Below are 20,553 nucleotides of genomic sequence, written 5' to 3'. Positions count from 1 at the left end.
GCGTCACTACCGAGAAGGCCCTCTGCCTGGTTCCCTGTAACTTGGCTTCTCGCAGTGAGGGAACCGCCAGAAGGCTCTCGGAGCTGGACCTCAGTGTCCAGGCAGAACGATGGGGGGTGGAGATGCTCCTTCAGATATACTGGACCGAGGCCGTTTAGGGCTTTAAAGGTCAGCACCAACACTCTGAATTGTGCTCGGAAACGTACTGGGAGCCAATGTAGGTCTTTCAAGACCGGTGTTATGTGGTCTCGGCAGCCGCTCCCAGTCACCAGTCTAGCTGCCGCATTCTGGATTAGTTGTAGTTCCTGGGTCACCTTCAAAGGTAGCCCCACGTAGAGCACATTGCAGTAATCCAAGTGGGAGATAACCAGAGCATGCACCACTCTGGCGAGACAGTCCATGGGCAGGTAGGGTCTCAGCTTGCATACCAGATGGATCTGGTAAACAGCTGCCCTGGACACAGATTTGACCTAGGATACTAGCAGAGGCTGGTCCATTTGGGGCTAATAAGACACTGGCCCACCAACCATACCCTATTCTGGGCAAACACCCATCTGTGGGTCTTCTAACAACCAGCCCACTGGGTGGCACTGCCTATCAGCTCCCACCTCTGCAGTCTCAGTTTTGCCCTTATAGAACTTAGCAGGGAGGGAGATGGTGACAAACCTAGAATTGGTTGGCTCTGTCTGTCATCGGCTCTCTGGCGCCACCTCCTGTTGGTCTCCTGGCTTCTGCCCTAGCAGCACCAATGGGCATCAGCCACCATGGACTGATACTACCTCTATTGGAAGCTGTCTAATATAGTGGTACCTCGGGTTACATACGCTTCAGGTTACATACGCTTCAGGTTACAGACTCCGCTAACCCAGAAATAGTACCTTGGGTTAAGAACTTTGCTTCAGGATGAGAACAGAAATCGTGCAGCAGCGGCACAGCGGCAGCAGGAGGCCCCATTAGCTAAAGTGGTGCTTCAGGTTAAGAACAGTTTCAGGTTAAGAACAGACCTCCAGAACGAATTAAGTTCTTAACCCGAGGTACCACTGTATATGGATAGGCAAACTAAGGCCCAGGGGAAGGATCCGGCCCAATTGCCTTCTAAATTCAGCCTGTGGACGATCCAGGAACCAGCGTGTTTTTACAGGAGTAGAATGTGTCCTTTTATTTAAAATGCATCTCTGGGTTATTTGTGGGGCATAGGAATTCATTCATTCCCCCCCAAAAAAAACAGTCTGGCCGTCCACAAGGTCTGAGGGACAGTGGACCGGCCCCCTGCTGAAAAAGTTTGCTGACCCCTGGTCTAATACAATTTGATCATTTGGGGTCCATTTGAAGCGATTTCCCTTAGCTCCATGCAGCTTCCCACCCCCCCAATAATTATTTAATGTTATTGATTAATAAACTGCGTTGAGAGTGCTTTTTTAGAAAACTCAAGAACAGGCAATCAATTAATTTTATAAACAAACACAAGCACAATTAAGCTATGATGGCACATCACTGGAAAACAGGGCACGCTATAGGACAAATAAGGACACCACGTATTAGCATAAAGCTTACATATGGTATAAATAGATACAAATATGGAAATGACTGCTATGATACTCAAGGCAGCTAGAAATCCTTAAAACGCCACATGCAAGTATCAGCAAAATATTCAACAATACATTGTAAGTTCAAAATGGGCAAAATATTTAGACGTAGGAGAACAGCATGGGAAACGAGCGAGGTCCCAACTAAAGCAGAATGGCAACTTAAACTGATGGAATATGGGCAGCTTGCAGACTTAGAATATAGAATAAGAGAACAAGAAGAACATATGTTTAAAGAAGATTGGAAAATGTTTATTGATTACATGGGGGGAAATTGTGCACACCTGAAAACGTGGGCAGCATTAAGATAAATCCAACAGTGTAAATAAATTTTGATGGATGTAATAATGGAATACAGTGGTACCTCGGGTTACATACACTTCAGGTTACAGACTCTGCTAACCCAGAAATACTACCTTGGGTTAAGAACTTTGCTTCAGGATGAGAACAGAAATTGTGCTCCGGCAGCAGGCAGGCCCCATTAGCTAAAGTGGTGCTTCAGGTTAAGAACAGTTTCAGGAACTGTTTCAGGAACTGAACACCTCTGGAACAAATTAAGTACTTAACCCAAGGTACCACTGTACAATGGTACCTTGGTTTACAACCACAATCCGTTCTGGAGGTCTGTTTGTAAACCAAAACAAGTTGTAACCCAAGGCGCACTTTGGCCCATGGGGCCTCCAATTTTTTTTTTTGTTCATAATCAAAAAATAAATAAATGGGTTGTCATCCAAAAAAAGGTTGCAAACCAGGACACACACTTCTGGGTTTGACGTGTTTGTAATCCAAATCGTATGCAAACCAAAGTACTGAATGGTTTAGTTCATATAAAATATGCAGGGATTTTTGTTTGTGCAAAATAAGCCATAGAAAGAGAAGAAGGGAACTCATTGATACTTTAAGGTTGTTTAAACGAATACTCTAAAATGTAAAACAGAAAATTTAATAAAAATTATAGGGCAGGGGAAAGAAGTAGGGGAACAGCTGGCTGCATTCCAAGGCTCCTTCTTGACAACTTTAGCCTGTCTCCCCTCTGCTCTCCCAGTGTAGCCCCAGCAGCCAAAGCCATGTGTGAGGTGAAGCAGCCCCTGAGTGCGTGCAGATATTGGCCCGCCCCAGAAATCCAATTAAATAATTTATTCAAAAGAAGTATCTGGTAAAGAGGAAGCAGCAGGGGAGAGCGAAACCACTAGTAAGCAGCTCAGAATTGAAATAAAACATTATACCAGAATATTGGTCGAATCCTTCACTAATCCAAACTTAACATTAACACTGGGATTTCTCAATCCTTCCGCTAGACAGATTTAATCAGTAACTTGGCTTCTTCACGTATAGATGATGCAGGGCTGGGTAATCTTAAAATAACAGCCTGAGGATAGCATAACTGTAGCAAAGGCCCTACAGCTGAGAACGTGTACAGCAATCTTCCCCCTGTTCCACTTCCAAGGAGACCTCAGGTTTGAGGTCTGGGCAAGGCTGAAGCCACCGTCACAACACCCACACATATGCACCAGTGCTGGAACTGGTCTTGTCTGGAATAATACAGAAGCCATCATAAAATTTGCTGTGTATCCCTTTGGAGAAGTGGTGGCCAATCTTTACCAGTGATAGAAACTCAGACACATAAACTAGGCATCAAATAGCACCTTAAACCTAGGTTATGGTTGCCACAACAGAATGTCTATCTGTCAGGGGGTTGGACTAGATCCTCGAGGGTCGCTTCCAATGCTACACTTTTATGATTCTATGATCTCAACTACATTGCTTGACTCTAGCTTTCTCAAACAACCATTCACTTGTCCTAGTACAGTGGTGCCCCGCAAGACGAACGCCTCGCAAGACGGAAAACCCGCTAGACGAAAGGGTTTTCCGTTTTGGAGGCGCTTCGCAAAACGAATTTCCCTATGGGCTTGCTTCGCAAGACGAAAATGTCTTGCGAGTTCCTGCGGGGTTTTTTCCCTTTTTTCCCCCTTTTCCTAAGCCCTAAGCCACTTATCAGCTGATCCGCTGATAAGCCGCTTATCAGCTGATCCGCTAAAAGCCGCTAAACCGCTAATAGCGCTAATCCGCTAAGCTGTCAATGGGCTTGCTTCGCAAGACAAAAAAACCGCTATACGAAGAGCCTCACAGAACGGATTAATTTCGTCTTGTGAGGCACCACTGTATGCAAGAAGGAGAAGCACACACAGTGGAAATGGGAATGGCATTAACTATGGACTAGGGCAGGGTTTTTGAAACTGTGGTCTGTGAGTTCCATAATAATAATAGTAGTAATAATAATAATAATAATAATAATAATAATAAATTATTATTTATACCCCGCCCATCTGGCTGGGTTTACCCAGCCACTCTGGGCGGCTCACAATCGAATATTAAAAACACAATACAGCATTAAACATTAAAAACTTCCCTAAACAGGGCTGCCTTCAGATGTCTTTTAAAAGTAGAGTACAGTGGTACCTCGGGTTACATATGCTTCAGGTTACATATGCTTCAGGTTACAGACTCCAGAAATAGTACTTTGCTTCAGGATGAGAACAGAAATTGTGTTCTGGCAGCACGGCGGCAGCAGGAGGCCCCATTAGCTAAAGTGGTGCTTCAGGTTAAGAACAGTTTCAGGTTAAGAACGGACCTCCGGAACGAATTAAGTACTTAACCCAAGGTACCACTGTAGTTGTTTATTTCCTTGACAACTCATGGGAGGGTGTTCCACAGGGCGGGTGCCACTACCGAGAAGGCCCTCTGCTTGGTTCCCTGTAACCTCACTTCTCGCAGCGAGGGAACCGCCAGAAGGCCCTCAGAGCTGGATCTCAGTGTCTGGGCTGAACGATGGGGGTGGAGACGCTCCTTCAGGTATACAGGAATGAGGCCGTTTAGGGCTTTAAAGATCAGCACCAACACTTTGAATTGTGCCTGGAAACATACTGGGAGCCAAGGCAGGTCTCTCAGGACCAGTGTTACAGTGGTGCCTCGCAAGACGAAATTAATTCGTTCCGCGAGTCTCTTTGTCTTGCGGTTTTTTCGTCTTGCGAAGCACGGCTATTAGCGGCTTAGCGGCTTAGCGCTATTAGCGGCTTAGCGGCTTAGTGGCTACTAGTGGCTTAGCGGCTTAGAAAAGGGGGGGGGAGGAAAAAAACTCGCAAGCCCATAGGGAAATTCGTCTTGCGAAGCACCTCAAAAGATGGAAAACTCTTTCGTCTAGCGAGTTTTTCGTCTTGCGAGGCATTCGTCTTGTGGGGCACCACTGTATATGGTCCCGGCAGCCACTCCCAGCCACCAGTCTAGCTGCCGCATTCTGAATTAATTGCAGTTTCCGAGTCACCTTCAAAGATAGCCCCACGTACAGCGCATTGCAGTGGTCCAAGTGGGAGATAGTTAGAGCATGCACCACTCTGGCGAGACAGTCTGCGGGCAGGTAGGGTCTCAACCTGTGTACCAGATGGAGCTGCTAGACAACTGCCCTGGATAGAGAATTGACCTGCACCTCCATGGACAGCTGTGAGTCCAGAATGACTCCCAGGCTGCACACCTGGTCCTTCAGGGGCACAGTTACACTATTCAGGACCAGAGAGTCCTTCCCTCACTTGGGTGGCCTCTGGAAAGGCTGCAGCACAGTCAAATATCAGGCAGCAAATAGACAGACAAACAAACAACTCAGGAGAATAACATACCTCCTGCGAAGTGAACACTGCCAGTTTCGGTATTGCCCAGTTACCCTTCTGCTTGCAATCTGGGAAGCGATGGTATCGTGCCACGTTCATGGCATACATGTTGGAGATTGAGCCCCCTGCAAAAAAAGAGCCCAGAGAGATCATGGTCTAAGGTTATTTATTTCTATGCTATTTAATGCACTCATAGCAAGGTATATGTATATGCCTTCATTCTGTAAGAACACAGCAAAGATGCAGAATGTATCATCAGGTGCAGATTTCAGCTTCCATTAAAACAAACCAACAAAAAAAAATCAACAAGGGAGCAAGTTCCTAGCCTTCATGGCTGTAAAGGTTTGTTGTTGTTTAGTCGTTTAGTCGTGCTCGACTCTTCGTGACCCCATGGACCAGAGCACGCCAGGCACTCCTGTCTTCCACTGCCTCCCGCAGTTTGGTCAAACTCATGTTGGGAGCTTTGAGAACACTGTCCAACCATCTCGTCCTCTGTCGTCCCCTTCTCCTTGTGCCTTCCATCTTTCCCAACATCAGGGTCTCTTCCAGGGAGTCTTCTCTTCTCATGAGGTGGCCAAAGTATTGGAGCCTCAGCTTCAGGATCTGTTCTTCCAGTGAGCACTCAGGGCTGATTTCCTTCAGAATGGATCGGTTTGATCTTCTTGCAGTCCATGGGACTCTCAAGAGTCTCCTCCAGCACCAGAATTCAAAAGCATCAATTCTTCGGCGATCAGCTTTCTTGATGGTCCAGCTCTCACTTCCATACATCACTACTGGGAAAACCACGGCTTTAACTATATGGACCTTTGTTGGCAAGGTGATGCCTCTGCTTTTTAAGGTGCTGTCCAGGTTTGCCATCGCCTTTCTCCCAAGGAGCAGGCGTCTTTTGTTACAAAGCAGGCGTTTGTTACGTCTGTGAAGGTTACAAATGGACAATGGTTTCTAAAATCTCAGAAGCCAGAGGAGGAATGAAAGAAGATTTCCAGTGGATAGGGAAGCAGTGAAACACTTGACCGGTTGCTTAGCCATCCCCATTACTAACAAAACCAGAATAAAATATGCAAGTAGTCAAGAATCCATGCAAAGTCAGAAGCAGCAGAGAAGAGAGAACATGAAGATTGCCTGCTTTCACTTATAAATCACAATTATAATGTCAAATATCAAGAATCAATATGGGATTCCTAAAGCAAAACTCCAAGTTGTTTTCCGTGCAACAAGTTGCAGACCAGAGTCAGCCATAGCCATTGTGGTGGCCTTGAGATGTTATTTGACTACAAATCCCATCATTTCAGACCATTGTCCAGGTGGGCTTAAATCTGCTTCAAGTGGACAATATACAGCCCTCTGTAAAGGTACTGCTGCAGATTTGACCTAGAACATACAGAAAGGACTATCACTCACCAGGGCTGAAGAGCCCATCCCCTTCCTCCCAGCCAATCAGCTCCCGCAGCTTCTTCAGAACCACCTCCTCCATCAATACAAACACAGGGGCGATCTCATATGTGTACCTAGAACACAAGGTGAGATGACGTTTTGGTCCAGGTCTTATACCTGCAATTGTAAGTCGCAAGTAGGTATCGGGGAGTTTCACCTAGGAAAGGTGCCTAGGAAGTAAAAAATGGTCGGCGAATGGTTGGAGGGACATCGGCAGGCCTATCAGGAATCCAAGGAATTATACTGTACTATTATAATTATACTGAGACCTTCATCCCTTAGCAGGGCGCGCACAGCCGCTGAAAAAAAAATTATTAAAATGAAAAAAAAATTAACAAAAGAAAGTAAAATGGTTCACAAAATGACCTGGGCATAGTTCTACCATGGAACTATTCTGACAATCTCATTCCGCAGGGATAGACAATCACACTATGAACAGACATGCTCTCTGAGGTATGGAGGAAGCACTCTATTTTCCTGGATACAAAAACTCTGAATTTTGAGTGCTCTGAAAACGCCATGCCTCCACAACAGAGCCCAACAGTGCAATACCTGCTCGTAAGTCCTACTGATTCCCCCTGAGAAGTGTGTGGTGTTTAAGTAATGCAGCGTGCAGAATATATGTAACAAACTACCAGATATGAGGAACTGCATGGGTGCTGACAGCCAACATCTATCTCTTTAGCTTGGCGGGGTGGGGGAGTGCAAGCATGATGTCCTGTCCTATGACATCACCACCTTAGGGCTTACCTAGGGCTGTTCTGGCTTAATAGTTGCTCCTTGCCATGGATGTGAATATGTGAATACAACTGCGTCACGTTTCTACCCCACAACTTTGCGTTATCAGAAATATGTAGTGTGCCTGCATCACAGGAGGTGGCTCCCTTAGAAAATTGCTATGCTCTCTTCCTTCCAGGATCAAGGATGGAATTAGTGAGGGAGGAAGAAGAAGAGTTTGGATTTGATATCCCGCTTCATCACTACCCTAAGGAGTCTCAAAGCAGCTAACTATCTCCATTCTCTTCTTCCCCCACAACAAACACTCTGTGAGGTGAGTGGGGCTGAGAGACTTCAGAGAGAAGTGTGACTAGACCAAGGTCACCCAGCAGCTGCATGTGGAGGAGCGGGGAAGTGAACCTGGTTCACCAGATTACGAGTCCACTGCTCTTAACCACTACACCACACTGGGGAGGGTTTTTTGTGATGGTACTCGCCACTACAGAGTACCACGAATCTCTTTTTTGCTGCCCATGGCAGCCATTTTGTGCAGATACCCATGGCCCTTCTAGTTCTATACGGACACTGGCACCTCAATTTTTTTAACCTCCCAAAAGCGCTAGCTAGAGATACAGAGGTACCTTGGAAGTCGAACAGAATCCATTCCGGAAGTCCGTTCGACTTCCAAAACGTTCAGAAACCAAGGCATGGCTTCCGACTGGCTGCAGGAAGCTCCTGCAGCCAATCGGAAGCTGCAGAAGCCACGTTAGACGTTCAGGTTCCAAAGAACATTCACAAACCAGAACACTCACTTCTGGGTTTGCGGTGTTTGGGAGCCAAAATGTTCGACTCGCAAGGTGTTCAGGATCCAAGGTACGACTGTATATAGAAAGGGATAAGGATAGAAATATATACATAAAAAGACATGTATTTCAGAGTTGAAAGCTCTTTGGGGAAAAAGATTGTACGTACACTAAGACCACTTTTGCCTCTGGTAAAAAGTTCTGCCTTTGAAGAACCTGCAAACCCTGTTTGATTGCAGAGGACAAAAGAAATATGTGGGTACACCCTAGGAAGCAACACCCTAATCTACTCAATCTAACCATTTTCAGCACTTTTAAAAACTATAATCCATACTGAGCCAAAGAGAGCCACTGCAACCTCTTTTAATGCCATAGTTTCATCAGAAAAGTGCAAACACATACTGGCTGGTGTTGAGCATCTCTGTGATCAGCCGTCCGGCCAAAGCATGGGGATCAAGTCCTGAAAACAACTGGTTGAAAAATCGCGGGTGACCTGAGAAAGAAAGAGAAAGAAAGTGTGTAGCTACGCTGAACTGAAGCTACTTTGGATCAGTCTGCAGCACGATCACATCATACCTAATACAATTCTCTTTTTGGAAGTGGTGTGTGGGGAACACACTCTTTTACATAGGGCGTGAATGAAATGTACAGCAGGAAGGCATTCGGGCCGGGCAATATCTGGTATTCAACATCGTGATATATCACCAGCTAAACATCGCAATATACTGATATATCGCAATGTCTGAAATAAGGATGGGGCTATGTAGAGGCATTGGCTGGCTTCACGGTTTTTCCCCGCATCGTGATTTTTGCGTAGCGCGCGTGCACACACACACATATCATGGTTCGCAATATATTGCCAGGTCAAAAATTATGAAACTGATATCATGGACTTCAAACCAGTTTTGGACGATATATCACCCAACCCTAGAAAGTGCTTGTTTTCTGAAGCACTTATTACAGTGGTACCTCAGGTTAAGAACTTAATTCGTTCTGGAGGTCCGTTCTTAACCTGAAACTGTTCTTAACCTGAAGTACCACTTTAGCTAATGGGGCTTCCCGCCGCGCCATTTCTGTTCTCATCCTGAAGCAAAGTTCTTAACCCGAGGTACTATTTCTGGGTTAGCGGAGTCTGTAACCTGAAGTGTCTGTAACCTGAAGCGTCTGTAACCCGAGGTACCACTGTACTTTGCCTCTGAACATAGGTACGCTGCTGTCTCTGTTTGCTGAAAAGATGCCAGAACGTGCGGTTTCCTTTAGGACATATTTACATAACCAGAGATATTTGTCTTGAATTCTGACCTCATGTGTACAAGGACAGTGAATTCAAGAGTGTTTTAGCCACACACCCTTGGCTCACAATTTTCATCGCCTTTGGGCTACTGTGCATATATAGGCATATATTAAATCCACGTGTCTTTACGATGGAGGCAATAGCCAGCTTTGTTCTCAGGTCACTTAACGTGAGAAGCATCCTGTTTTGCTGTTTGAAGCCATGGAAACAAGACCTAACCGGAGCAGGAACTACATATTACTCTCCATGCAAGAACTACGCTATTTCACGAATGAGCTGCTGGTGCCAGGCACTCACATGTCTTCACGCTGTATCTGATAACATCCCGGCAGCGGTCCAGCAATCTCTCCTGCGGCTCCCCTCCGTCTTTTAGATCCAGGTCCAGGATTTGCTGCAGCTCCTCAGGTTCCTTCCAATCACACACCTAACAAGGAAAGAAACAGGTTGGCCAGTTCGTATTGAAAAGTTCAGGCGGCATTCACAAATGCTTGAAAGCCAAATGACATAGTCCCATCCTCACGTTATGCCAGTACAGTGGTGCCTCGCAAGATGAAAAGAATCCGTTCCGCGAGTCTCTTCGTCTTGCGGTTTTTTCGTCTTGCGAAGCAAGCCCATTAGCGGCTTAGCAGATAAGCGCTATTAGCGGCTTAGGGGCTTAGCGGATCAGCTGTTAAGCGGCTTATCGGCTTAGCAGATCAGCTGATATGCGGCTTAGCGGATCAGCTGTTAAGCGGCTTAGCGGCTTAGCGGATCAGCGGATAAGCGGCTTAGCGGATCGGCTGTTAAGCGGCTTAGCGGATCGGCTGTTAAGCGGCTTAGCGGCTTAGCGGATCAGCTGATAAGCGGCTTAGCGGCTTAGAAAAAGGGGGGGAGGAAAAAAACCCGCAGGAACTCGCAAGACATTTTCGTCTTGCGAAGCAAGCCCTTAGGAAATTCGTTTTGCGAAGCACCTCCAAAACGGAAAACCCTTTCGTCTAGCGGGTTTTCCGTCTTGCGAGGCGTTCGTCTTGCGGGGCACCACTGTAATCAAGCATTGGATAAATACACCATTGCATAAGAACAACCCCCAAGATTATGTTGTGAGAATGAGCCCTGAAAGCCTTACCTTTTCAGAGGCATCCATCCCTTTCCTTACACCTTCCTCAAGCATGATCTGGAATACTTTCTGCAGGAACTCTTCACCCGCCACCTTATCCAAGGCAGGACACAACAGGGCGTTATGTTCTGCCATTGTCAGCCACACCTCCTATGCAGGTCTCTGAAGGTTTGGGCAACATGAAGCAATAAGTCAGATCACCCTCAAAATCTTGTAAAACATTTCTAGGTAGTTATGATTAACCGGTCTACAATTTCTGTTACATGAATGAACGAACAAATAAATAAATAAAAGGTATAATAATAATAATAATAATAATAATTTTTTATTATTTATACCCCGCCCTCCCCAGCCAAGGCCGGGCTCAGAGCGGCTTACAAGCAATAATAAAAACAAGATGAATGATTACAACTTAAAAACAAAAATAAAATACAACATTAAAATAATGGAACATTAAAATATTAAAATGTAGCCTCATCGCAGGAGGAGAAGGAAAAGAAAAAAAGAAAGAGAGGGAGGGAGAGAATCAAATTGCTTCCAAGCCAAAGGCCAGGTGGAACAACTCTGTCTTACAGGCCCTGTGGAAAGAAATCAGATCCTGCAGGGCCCAGGTCTCATGAGGCAGAGCGTTCCACCAGGCCGGAGCCAGAGTTGAAAAGGCCCTGGCTCTGGTTGAAGCCAATCTAACTTCCTTAGGGCCTGGGACCACTAGGGTGTTGTTATTTATGGACCTTGAGGCTCTCCGTGGGGCATACCAGGAGAGGCGGTCCCATAGGTACGAGGGTCCTAGGCCGTGAAGGGCTTTAAAGGTCAAAAGCAGCACCTTAAATCTGACCCTGTACTCCACCGGGAGCCAGTGCGGCTGGAAAAGCACAGGGTGAATATGCTCCCATGGCAGAGACCCCGTGAGGAGCCTCGCTGCAGCATTCTGTACCTGCTGGAGTTTCTGAGACAGCTTCAAGGGTAATTCGCTGTAATTCACAGCGAATTACAGTAGTCAAGCCTGGAGATGACCGTTGCATGGATCACTGTGGCCAGGTCGGGGCGGGAAAGGTAAGGGACCAAGTGCTTGATGCGGCAAAGGTGGGAAAAGGTCGCCTTGGCTGTTGCTGTAACTTGCGCCTCCATGGAAAGGGAGGCATCAAGGATTACACCCAAACTCTTAACGGAAGGCAATGGCACTAACTGGGCCCCCGCAAGAGAAGGGAGTTGGTCCCTCATCCCCATGCCATCCCGACCCAGCCATAGGATCTCTGTCTTTGAAGGATTTAGTTTCAATCGGCTCCCACGAAACCATCTAGCCACAGCTTCCAAGCATTTGGTCAGTGTGTTCGGGGCCGAGTCAGTGTGGCCATCCATCAACAGATAGAGCTGAGTGTCATCAGCATATTGGTGACAGCCCAGCCCAAAGCTCCGGATAATCTGGGCAAGGGGGCACATAAAGATGTTAAAAAGCATCGGGGAGAGAATTGCGCCCTGCGGCACTCCACACACCAAGGAGTGGCGCAACGACATTTCCCTCCCTAGTGCCACCCTCTGTCCCCGACCAGAGATAAAAGAGCACAACCAGTTACGGGCTATGCCCTGTATCCCCACGTCTGCGAGGCGGTGGTCCAGAAGATCATGATCGACCATGTCAAAGGCTGCTGACAAATCTAAAAGTCCTGACCCGCCTCGATCCAATTGTCTACGGAGATCATCTGTTAGGGCAATCAGAGCAGTCTCCGTCCCAAAACCAGGACGGAAACCAGACTGAAATGGATCTAATGCCGATGTTTCCTCCAGAAACCTACCAAGCTGTTCAGCAACCGCTCTCTCAATTACCTTACCCAGGTATGGAAAATTTGAAACTGGGCGGTAATTGGATAGGTCTAAGGGATCTAATGAAGTTTTCTTTAAGAGTGGACACACCACTGCTTCCTTCAGTTCCCCTGGGAATGTCCACGTGTCAAGGGACAAATTGATAATTTCAACCAGGGGGGTCCGCGCAACATCTGGACACTCCCTAATCAGCCAAGACAGGCACGGATCAAGGAGGCAGGTGGTGGGCCTACCAACTTGGAGGAATCTATCCACATCAGTAGGGAGTATCCGATCAAAATGGTCCAACACTGGACCTGAAGTCAGTCGAGGGGCCTCCAGTTCAGACACTGTATCTAAATTGGCAGGGAGGTCATGGCGGAGCAACAGGACTTTCTCCGCAAAAAAGCTCGCGAATGCCTCACAGCTGTGGGTCGAATTTGTGCTTACATTTGGTTGTCCTCCTAAGGACGTTATTGACCTAATTATTCTAAAAAGTTGTGCCGGGCGAGAGCTAGCGGATGCAATGGAAGCTGCAAAGTAAGATTTCTTAGCAGCTTTCATAGCCATCTCATAGGCTTTCATAAGCGTCCTATAAGATGTTCTTGAGGCTCCGTCACAAGTCCGTCGCCATACTCTCTCTAGCCATCTGAGATCCCACTTCATTTTCCGGAGCTCCTCAGTAAACCAAGGGGCCCGGTTTCGACGGGGTTGCAGAGGGCGCTTAGGCGCGATCTCATCAATGGCTGCCAAGAGCCAGTTATTCCAGTCCTCAACAAGGTCATCTAATGAGTCGCCAGGAGGAGCAGGGTTCCGCAAGGCTTGTCGGAATCTATCAGGATCCATCAGTTTTCGCGGACGAGCCCAAATAAGTTCTCCACCCGAGCCAGGGAGGAGCGGGAAGTCAATCTTGGCTTTCAGAGCGTAGTGATCAGACCATGGCACTTCCACAGCGGGGAGTATGATCACATCTATGCCAGCCCCAAAGATCAGATCCAGCGTGTGGCCTGCTTGATGAGTGGGGCCCAAAACAACCTGGGAGAGCCCTAGTGTTGCCATGGAAGTCACTAGGTCCAGAGCCTGTGAGGAGGGAGCGGCATCGGCATGGACGTTGAAGTCTCCCAAAACCAGTAGGTTTGGGAACTCCAAGGCCCAGCCCACCACCACCTCCAGCAGGTCTGACAGGGTGGCTGCAGGTGTGCTGGGTGGTCGGTACACCAGCCAGACAGCCAAGCTCTCCTTGGTGCCCCACACGAGACCAACACATTCAATGCTGGAGATCGCCGGTGATGGCAGAGCTCTGAAAGAGCAATCCTCCCGGAATAACAACGCTACTCCTCCCCCCCCCCAACCCACAGTCCGCGATTGATGGAGGACAGAGAAACCTGGGGGTGTTATCGGGGGAGACTACTTCGCCTTCCCGTACCCAGGTCTCCTTCACACAAGCCAGGTCAATCCCCTGCGAGACAAAAAAGTCACGCATGGTGGCGGTTTTGTTGCCTATGGACCTGGCATTGCACAGCACCAATGACGGAGGTGTGTAATCCTTGCTCTCCCTACCCTCATCCCTTGGGATGGGGCGTAGATTGGAAGGGGTTCGAGGATCATTGCATCTCGAAACCCTTCACCGATAGAGATATCTAGCCCCACCACCATTCCTCCCTAGCCCTTCAATTGTGGAAATCCCAGATCCCATACTAGCCTCCCCAATAGATGGGTAACATCCCCTCAATAACAAGTCATCCGTGGGCCAGGACTCCTGGGTCAAAATGGTATGGGAAAGAGGTGGAGGCACTAGTAAGGTATATCATTTCATTGGCGTGTTATATACCCCAGAATACACTGCAATCTATACCATGTTCCTGATCTGAAACATCACTCTTTACTTTTGCTTGGGGAAAGTTAAAGGTAAAGGTGAAGGACCCCTGACAGTTAAGTCCCGTTGCAAACGACTCTGGGGTTGTGGTGCTCATCTCACTTTACTGGCCGAGGGAGCCAGCATTTGTCCGCAGTTTTTCCGGGTCATGTGGCCACCATGACTAAACTGCTTCTGGTGAAACCAGAGCAGCGCACAGAAACACTGTTTACCTTCCTGCCACAGCAGTAGCCATTTATCTACTTGCACTTTGACGTGCTTTCGAACTGCTAGGTGGGCAGGAGCTGGGACCGAACAACAGGAGCTCACCCCGTCGTGAGGATTCGAACCGCCGACCTTCTGATCGGCAAGCCCAAGGCTCAGTGGTTTAGACCACAGCGCCACCCGTGTCCCTTGGGGAAAGTTAGTACTTTTTTAAAAAGGAACTACCTCCCTCAATCCTTGTCTATGCTAATTTACAGTGCAATCTTAGGCAAGTTCATTCAGAAGCAGGTCCCACTGAATTCAATGGGACTTACTTCCAGGTAACAGAATCATAGCGTTAAAGGGATATCCCTCCCCTCCTTGCATTATTACAGTTCAGAAAAGTTCGTCTCACCCTATCGTCTAAAAATGGCAGACACTAGTAAGGTTTTATCCTGCTCCAAGTGCACACACCACTTTAAAGCATATATTTGCAGCCACACTTACTTTTTAAAAAATGGAAATTGATATTTTCAGTATAATAAATTCTGTGCCAACCATCGCATTCTATATCACCCTAATGATTACTATAGCCACCTCCCTCTGGCCCTAGTTGTAGCTTGACGGTTTTATCACCCAAAGTGCCACTCGTTTGACCGGACCTCTTTGCTGTTTGTCTCTGGTTTTTCTCTGTGTTGATTCTCCTTTGGCGTCCAGCAGACCTCTACTCTCCAAATAGTATTCAGGACGACTTCCTTGCTTTCCTCAGAGGGATCATTCCAGAAAGAGCTTTAAATCCACTCCTTTGGTCTCTTCTAAAACCAAGCTCTAGTTAGCTGTGAAAACTCTTACACAGATAGATCACCTTGCAGAGGTTATTTCCCTATGTCACTGGAATGTGGGGGGGCGGGCGGGCGTTGAGGACAGCAGACATTACGCCCAATTGCTATGGTTACCTGCTCAATCCTGCACGGATCTCCACTGATTTCAGGGACAAAGTACAAAGGCAGTATAACCTGTGATGCACTGACAAGTATCATTATGTACACCAGGGGTAGTCAACCATTTTATACCTGCCGCCCACTAATGCATCTTTCTTGATGGTAAAATTTCCTTACCACCCACCAGTGCTCGATGGGTTCAGCTTCTGCCGGAGAACCCCCTACCGCCCACCTGGAATCCTGAAACATTCACTAGTGGGTTAACAACCCCTGGAGTACACCGTGGGAGTGGAGATTTACATGTACAAACCAGGCAGGTGTGCTTCTCATGTCAGAAAAGCAATTTATTTCAGGTACTGAGCTGCTTTGTGCTGCTTTGTTTTGTTTTGCTTAGCCCTAAAAGTTCAGGATGAGTCCTGCTAAGGGCTTTTTGAGAGGCCAAACAAAGCACTTGCAACCATATTTGCCAATAGAAGCATTAGCTGTGTGTGCCTATAATTGTTCTACATCTCCTATTCTCATCTAATAGGGGCAGTATGTGCGGATAGGGTTGCCAGCTCTGGGCCTGAGCTTTATCAGCAACTGAATCTCTATTTGTTTGGTTGTAAGTCACTTAGTGTTGCCCTGAACAAGATAAACTGACTAACAAATTTAACAAAATAAAAAATAATAGCAATATGATGCTTCCCTCCATGCAGTGAAAAGCTTCACCAACTGACTTTGAGGAAGCCCTGGAGTAAGGAATGTTGAAAATAACTGGAGGATTGTGCAATTCTTGTTAAGTGATTCAGTTTGTGTCCTGTAGCACAGGATGTCCTCAGCCTTATCTGACTTGCAGAGCCATAAAATAAATTGCTATTGGCTGTTACTGTTGTCCTGCACCTAGACTTGTGTTTATAGCAAATTATGTACTCATTCTCCTTCCTCACAGTTCACTTAAGGCAGAGATATTTCAACAACAGAGTTTTAAAGTTGTGACAAAGTGGTGGGTTTTCTAGATTAGAACATACGTCACTCTTCACTCTCACAGTTAAAAAGATAAGAGTGCTATCCAGTTAAATAATACTGAATTTGAGCCCAAGGATTTTGATGAGTATTCCAAGTATTATTTGATTGACTATCACCCTACGTGTATATCTATTTCTTTTTAACAGTTCACTGAACAAAGGGCAAACAATCCCTTCTTGCAACTGCAGGATAGCTCAGGTAAGAGTTGGTCATCAGGGATGCTTTTTGGGGCAATGCAGGTTACACCCGATACATCAGTACACTCAAGATGCCATCATTGCCCTGTACAGTAGCAGACAGAGACCATCAAGTTCATCATGTGACAGCTTCTGATTGATCAGCTTGACTTTTTGCATAAGAAGCTATTTTTTCAGATGCTTATGCTTCTCCTAACACATACTCACTGCCGGATTTATGTATAGGCTAAGTAGACTGAGGGACGCAGGTGGCGCTGTGGGTTAAAGCCTCAGCGCCTAGGACTTGCCGATCGAAAGGTCGGCGGTTCGAATCCCTGCGGCGGGGTGCGCTCCCGCTGCTCGGTCCCAGCGCCTGCCAACCTAGCAGTTCGAAAGCACCTCCGGGTGCAAGTAGATAAATAGGGACTGCTTACCAGCGGGAAGGTAAACGGCGTTTCCGTGTGCGGCTCTGGCTCGCCAGATACAGCGATGTCACGCTGGCCACGTGACCCGGAAGTGTCTCCGGACAGCGCTGGCCCCTGGCCTCTTAAGTGAGATGGGCGCACAACCCCAGAGTCTGTCAAGACTGGCCCGTACGGGCAGGGGTACCTTTACCTTTTTAAGTAGACTGAAGCCTAGGGCCTCTAAATCTAGGGGGCCTTGCCAGCCCTCCCACTGCCCAGCAGGCAGTCTCCCCTCTCCCAAAATTGCAAACCCAAGACTTCATGCGATGGCAGGGCAACTCAGGCCTCTAAATCTAGGAGGCCTCACCTGCCTGCCCGCTCCCCAGTGCCGCAGTCTCCCCTCTCCCAAAATTGTAAACCCAAGATTTCATGCAAGGGCAGGGCAACTCAGGCCCAGCAACTATTACTCAGGACTAGCCAGTGGGGCCCAATTTGAAGCAGTGGGGCACAGCTTGATTGTGTTTTTTTGTTTTTGTTTTTTTGGTAGGGCCCCAGTTCACAGCCAAAGTCTGCAAAATCTTATAGATATAAGTAAAATCCATTCTTAGGAATGGCCCGCGGGGCCGAATTTGGCCCAATTGCTCCAATTGCCTTAAGGTCAGCCCTGATGAGACTGTGCAGGGGTTGGACTGACAAGCCCTGCACCTTCTAGGTTCCTGGTGTCACCATTCAGAGTACAGACTCAAGGACTTGTTATGGAAATAAAGGGGGGGCACTTATTGGAAATCGGTTTTGTCACCTCTTCCCCCCACAAACCCCGAGACAATGAGCCCAGCCACCTTTTATTCACAGTCACATTAGCACTACACTAAAGCATGGCCATAAACCTGTACGTTCAACCGCTGAAATATGCACCCAGTATGTAGCAATGGAGATTTATGTTACTACTTTATGAATGAATACTGTGTTTTATGAATGGACTGTATTTTGTGAATTACCTAAGAGCCACCAATAGGGAGTTCTAGAATCTGACAGCTAACCAATTGGGCACTACCAAACAGCGACCCCTGTTGCTGAAAGCAGGTTGCCAGCAGACGATGCTTCAGCTCAGCCTTTGCACTGTTGACTGAACACCCCCTGCTGTGCAGATAATGGAGAAAGCTTGTAAATTGTATCCCTTCTAGCATCCTGGCCAACTCTATTAAGCTGGTGTAAACCCTGGTGCACCAGAAGCACAGAATAGCAGCAAATAAAATCCGCTCATACATCAGCAACTGATAATACTTGTCAACCAGTTCTTCCAAAGTCTTCCTAAATTATAAAGCTCCAAAATACAGGCCAAAAGAGAGCAGGCCTGGGAAAGAGTGAGGCATACAATGGGCACCACCAGTGAAAAGACCCTGCTCCATGTAAATCCTGCCCTGTCATTTGATAGAGTGCCCACTTTCCCTACGTGTCATGGAATGCTCTCTATTGGAGTCTCCAGGTCCAGTACAAAGACCATAAGAAAGGAGAGCAGGGACCTTGAAGTTCCTGACAGCTGTTAATCAAGCAAACAAGCACACAGGTCACCTTTGTCACAGTCAGGATGCCTACGTCCTGGCCAGGCCTGCACCCAACCTTGTTTTTGTACAATCTTGTTTGTCCTCAGTAACCAAAATTACATTAACAACATATACAAGCAAAAAAGTTGTTTTCCTTCATTTGCAAGGAATCGTACAAAACAAAGTGGCACTAATAAAAAAAAGTTCCAGGGTGGCAACAGAAAGCAAACTAAAAATGCTTTTGCAGTTCATCAAAACTATCCAGCAATATCAAGTTATAGGAAAACTGGTGCTATTAACAGTACTCCTTCTAGTTGGTTAAGTGATTCAGCAACTTCCATGCACATGACATCTGATGCTAATTATTTCCCCCAAGAGTTAAATGATAACTAATCAGAGGCAGCTACAGGAGAGCTATGAGATTCAGGTGAGGGTCAGATGCCTTGCCAATCCCAGCAGGTATATAATTAATAATAATAATAATAATTTTTAATTTTTATTTATATAAGAGGTATATAAGAGGCCTGCGGCCTGCCCACAAAACGTTTGTAAAGTTCAGTTATTGCAAAAGTTTTTCAGTGTTAATTTTATGCATTTTTAAAAATCACCATGGTATTTAACAATAATATCTTATGTCCTTTAGAGGAGAAATTGTGAATTGTAGAATTTTAAATACCCATCATCCTTGGCTCCACTCAATTTTGTTTATAACAAACTTCCATTTTCTTCTAGTTGTGAGGGTGGGGGTGGGGGCCTCACAAGTAGAGTAGCCTAGGGCCTCTCTTCATCTATATCTGGCCCTGCACATACCACACAAGGAACCAGACAAGTTGCATCTGAGCTGTCCCAAGGTGGAAGTAAATATCTAGGCATCCATAAGCATACCTAACTTGAGACAGATGAAAATACACAAAATGACACTCAATAAAGATCAATATGCAAGGTTAAGAAATGCAGGTTTAAAGCATATGAGAGCAGATTGCAGAAAATCAGGGATGTGGAACCCGTGGACCACCAGATGTTGCTGGACTACAACTCCCATCATCCCTAGCCAGCAGGACCTGGCCAGGGATGATAGGAAATGTTTTCCAGAAACCCCTGGGGACCGAAGTTTGGAAAACCCTCAACTACACCACCCCTGACCACTGGTCATAGATTATGGATTTTGTAGTCCATCAGCATTTGGAAAGCCACAGGTTCCTCATACTTGCTGTGTGATGCAGGAGAGCATGTCACGGATATCCCCTCCCCCAGTCCTTCTGAAATAAAGTGTGGTAACTGATTGGATGGCGATAATAAAGAAGAATAATAGAGTTGTAGATTTTGGAAGGGTCCCCATGGATCAGTCCAAGCAGCTGCAGTGCAGGACTCTCAACACAGCATCATACCATTGTGGAAGCGGAAGATACAAGGCAAAGCCTTCCTTCCTTTGCATCTGGTCATTGCAGGTCGTGCCCATGGCCTACTGTGAATCGAAGCTCAGAATGCTGAAAGAACAGGGTGCTGCTAAGCATACACAGAGTGCTTTCCTCTTGGTATAACCCAGTTCCTCCCAACAAATCGGGAGGGTTTAGGAGGCAGCGCTTCCTAAATCAAAGGATGAAGGAGCTTGAACCGAGGCGCCTCTCATTTGACAATTCAGCTTAGGACCAAGGGGCTTCTGTCAGGCGACCCCCTACCAGTGAATCGGGGATGGGGAGGTGGGGACGGACGGTGACCCTCCACTGGACTACAACTCCCGTCAACCATCGCGGCTGATGGGAGCTGGAGTCCCACAGGTTGTTTCATCCCCTGCGGCAGACACCTCAAGCAGACCTCCTCGGAAACACCTTAGAAAGCGAGGGGGAGCCGGGAATGTACGGGCTGCCCTCCGCCGTCCCTTCCAGGTTCCCTCATCACCTGCTTTTCTAGCCCCTCACCTTTGCCTCTCTTTCCTGCCCCTACCAAGATGGCGGCGGCAGGCGCGCAAACACGGAGCGCCGGCAATGCGCGTGCGCGAAGCCGTCACCCCCCCACACACCCTCAACGG

General features: G+C 47.0%; 1 protein-coding gene across 4 annotated transcripts in view; it reads right to left on the bottom strand.

The window, feature by feature from the left end:
* CSAD (cysteine sulfinic acid decarboxylase) overlaps positions 1 to 20,531 on the bottom strand; it is a 34,839-nt gene extending 14,308 nt beyond the window's left edge. The window contains exons 1-7 of one of the 4 annotated variants that reach the window (XM_079966750.1): positions 20,444 to 20,485; positions 15,114 to 15,215; positions 10,602 to 10,754; positions 9,794 to 9,920; positions 8,605 to 8,695; positions 6,650 to 6,756; positions 5,258 to 5,373 (exon numbers count right to left, since the gene is read on the bottom strand). In XM_079966750.1, coding sequence (XP_079822876.1) covers positions 5,258 to 5,373; positions 6,650 to 6,756; positions 8,605 to 8,695; positions 9,794 to 9,920; positions 10,602 to 10,727 — 567 coding nt within the window. In that variant the 5' untranslated portion in view covers positions 10,728 to 10,754; positions 15,114 to 15,215; positions 20,444 to 20,485. Of the gene's footprint in view, positions 1 to 5,257; positions 5,374 to 6,649; positions 6,757 to 8,604; positions 8,696 to 9,793; positions 9,921 to 10,601; positions 10,755 to 15,113; positions 16,257 to 19,912; positions 20,007 to 20,443 lie in introns of those variants that run through there. The other 3 variants (XM_079966751.1, XM_079966752.1, XM_079966749.1) reach the window with 3 other exon arrangements.
* Positions 20,532 to 20,553: the final 22 nt, after the last annotated feature.

The sequence above is a fragment of the Podarcis cretensis genome (assembly GCF_951804945.1).
Source record: "Podarcis cretensis genome assembly, chromosome: 2".
Taxonomy (NCBI): Eukaryota; Metazoa; Chordata; class Lepidosauria; order Squamata; family Lacertidae; genus Podarcis; species Podarcis cretensis.
This window is presented reverse-complemented; position numbering and strand designations above follow the sequence as displayed.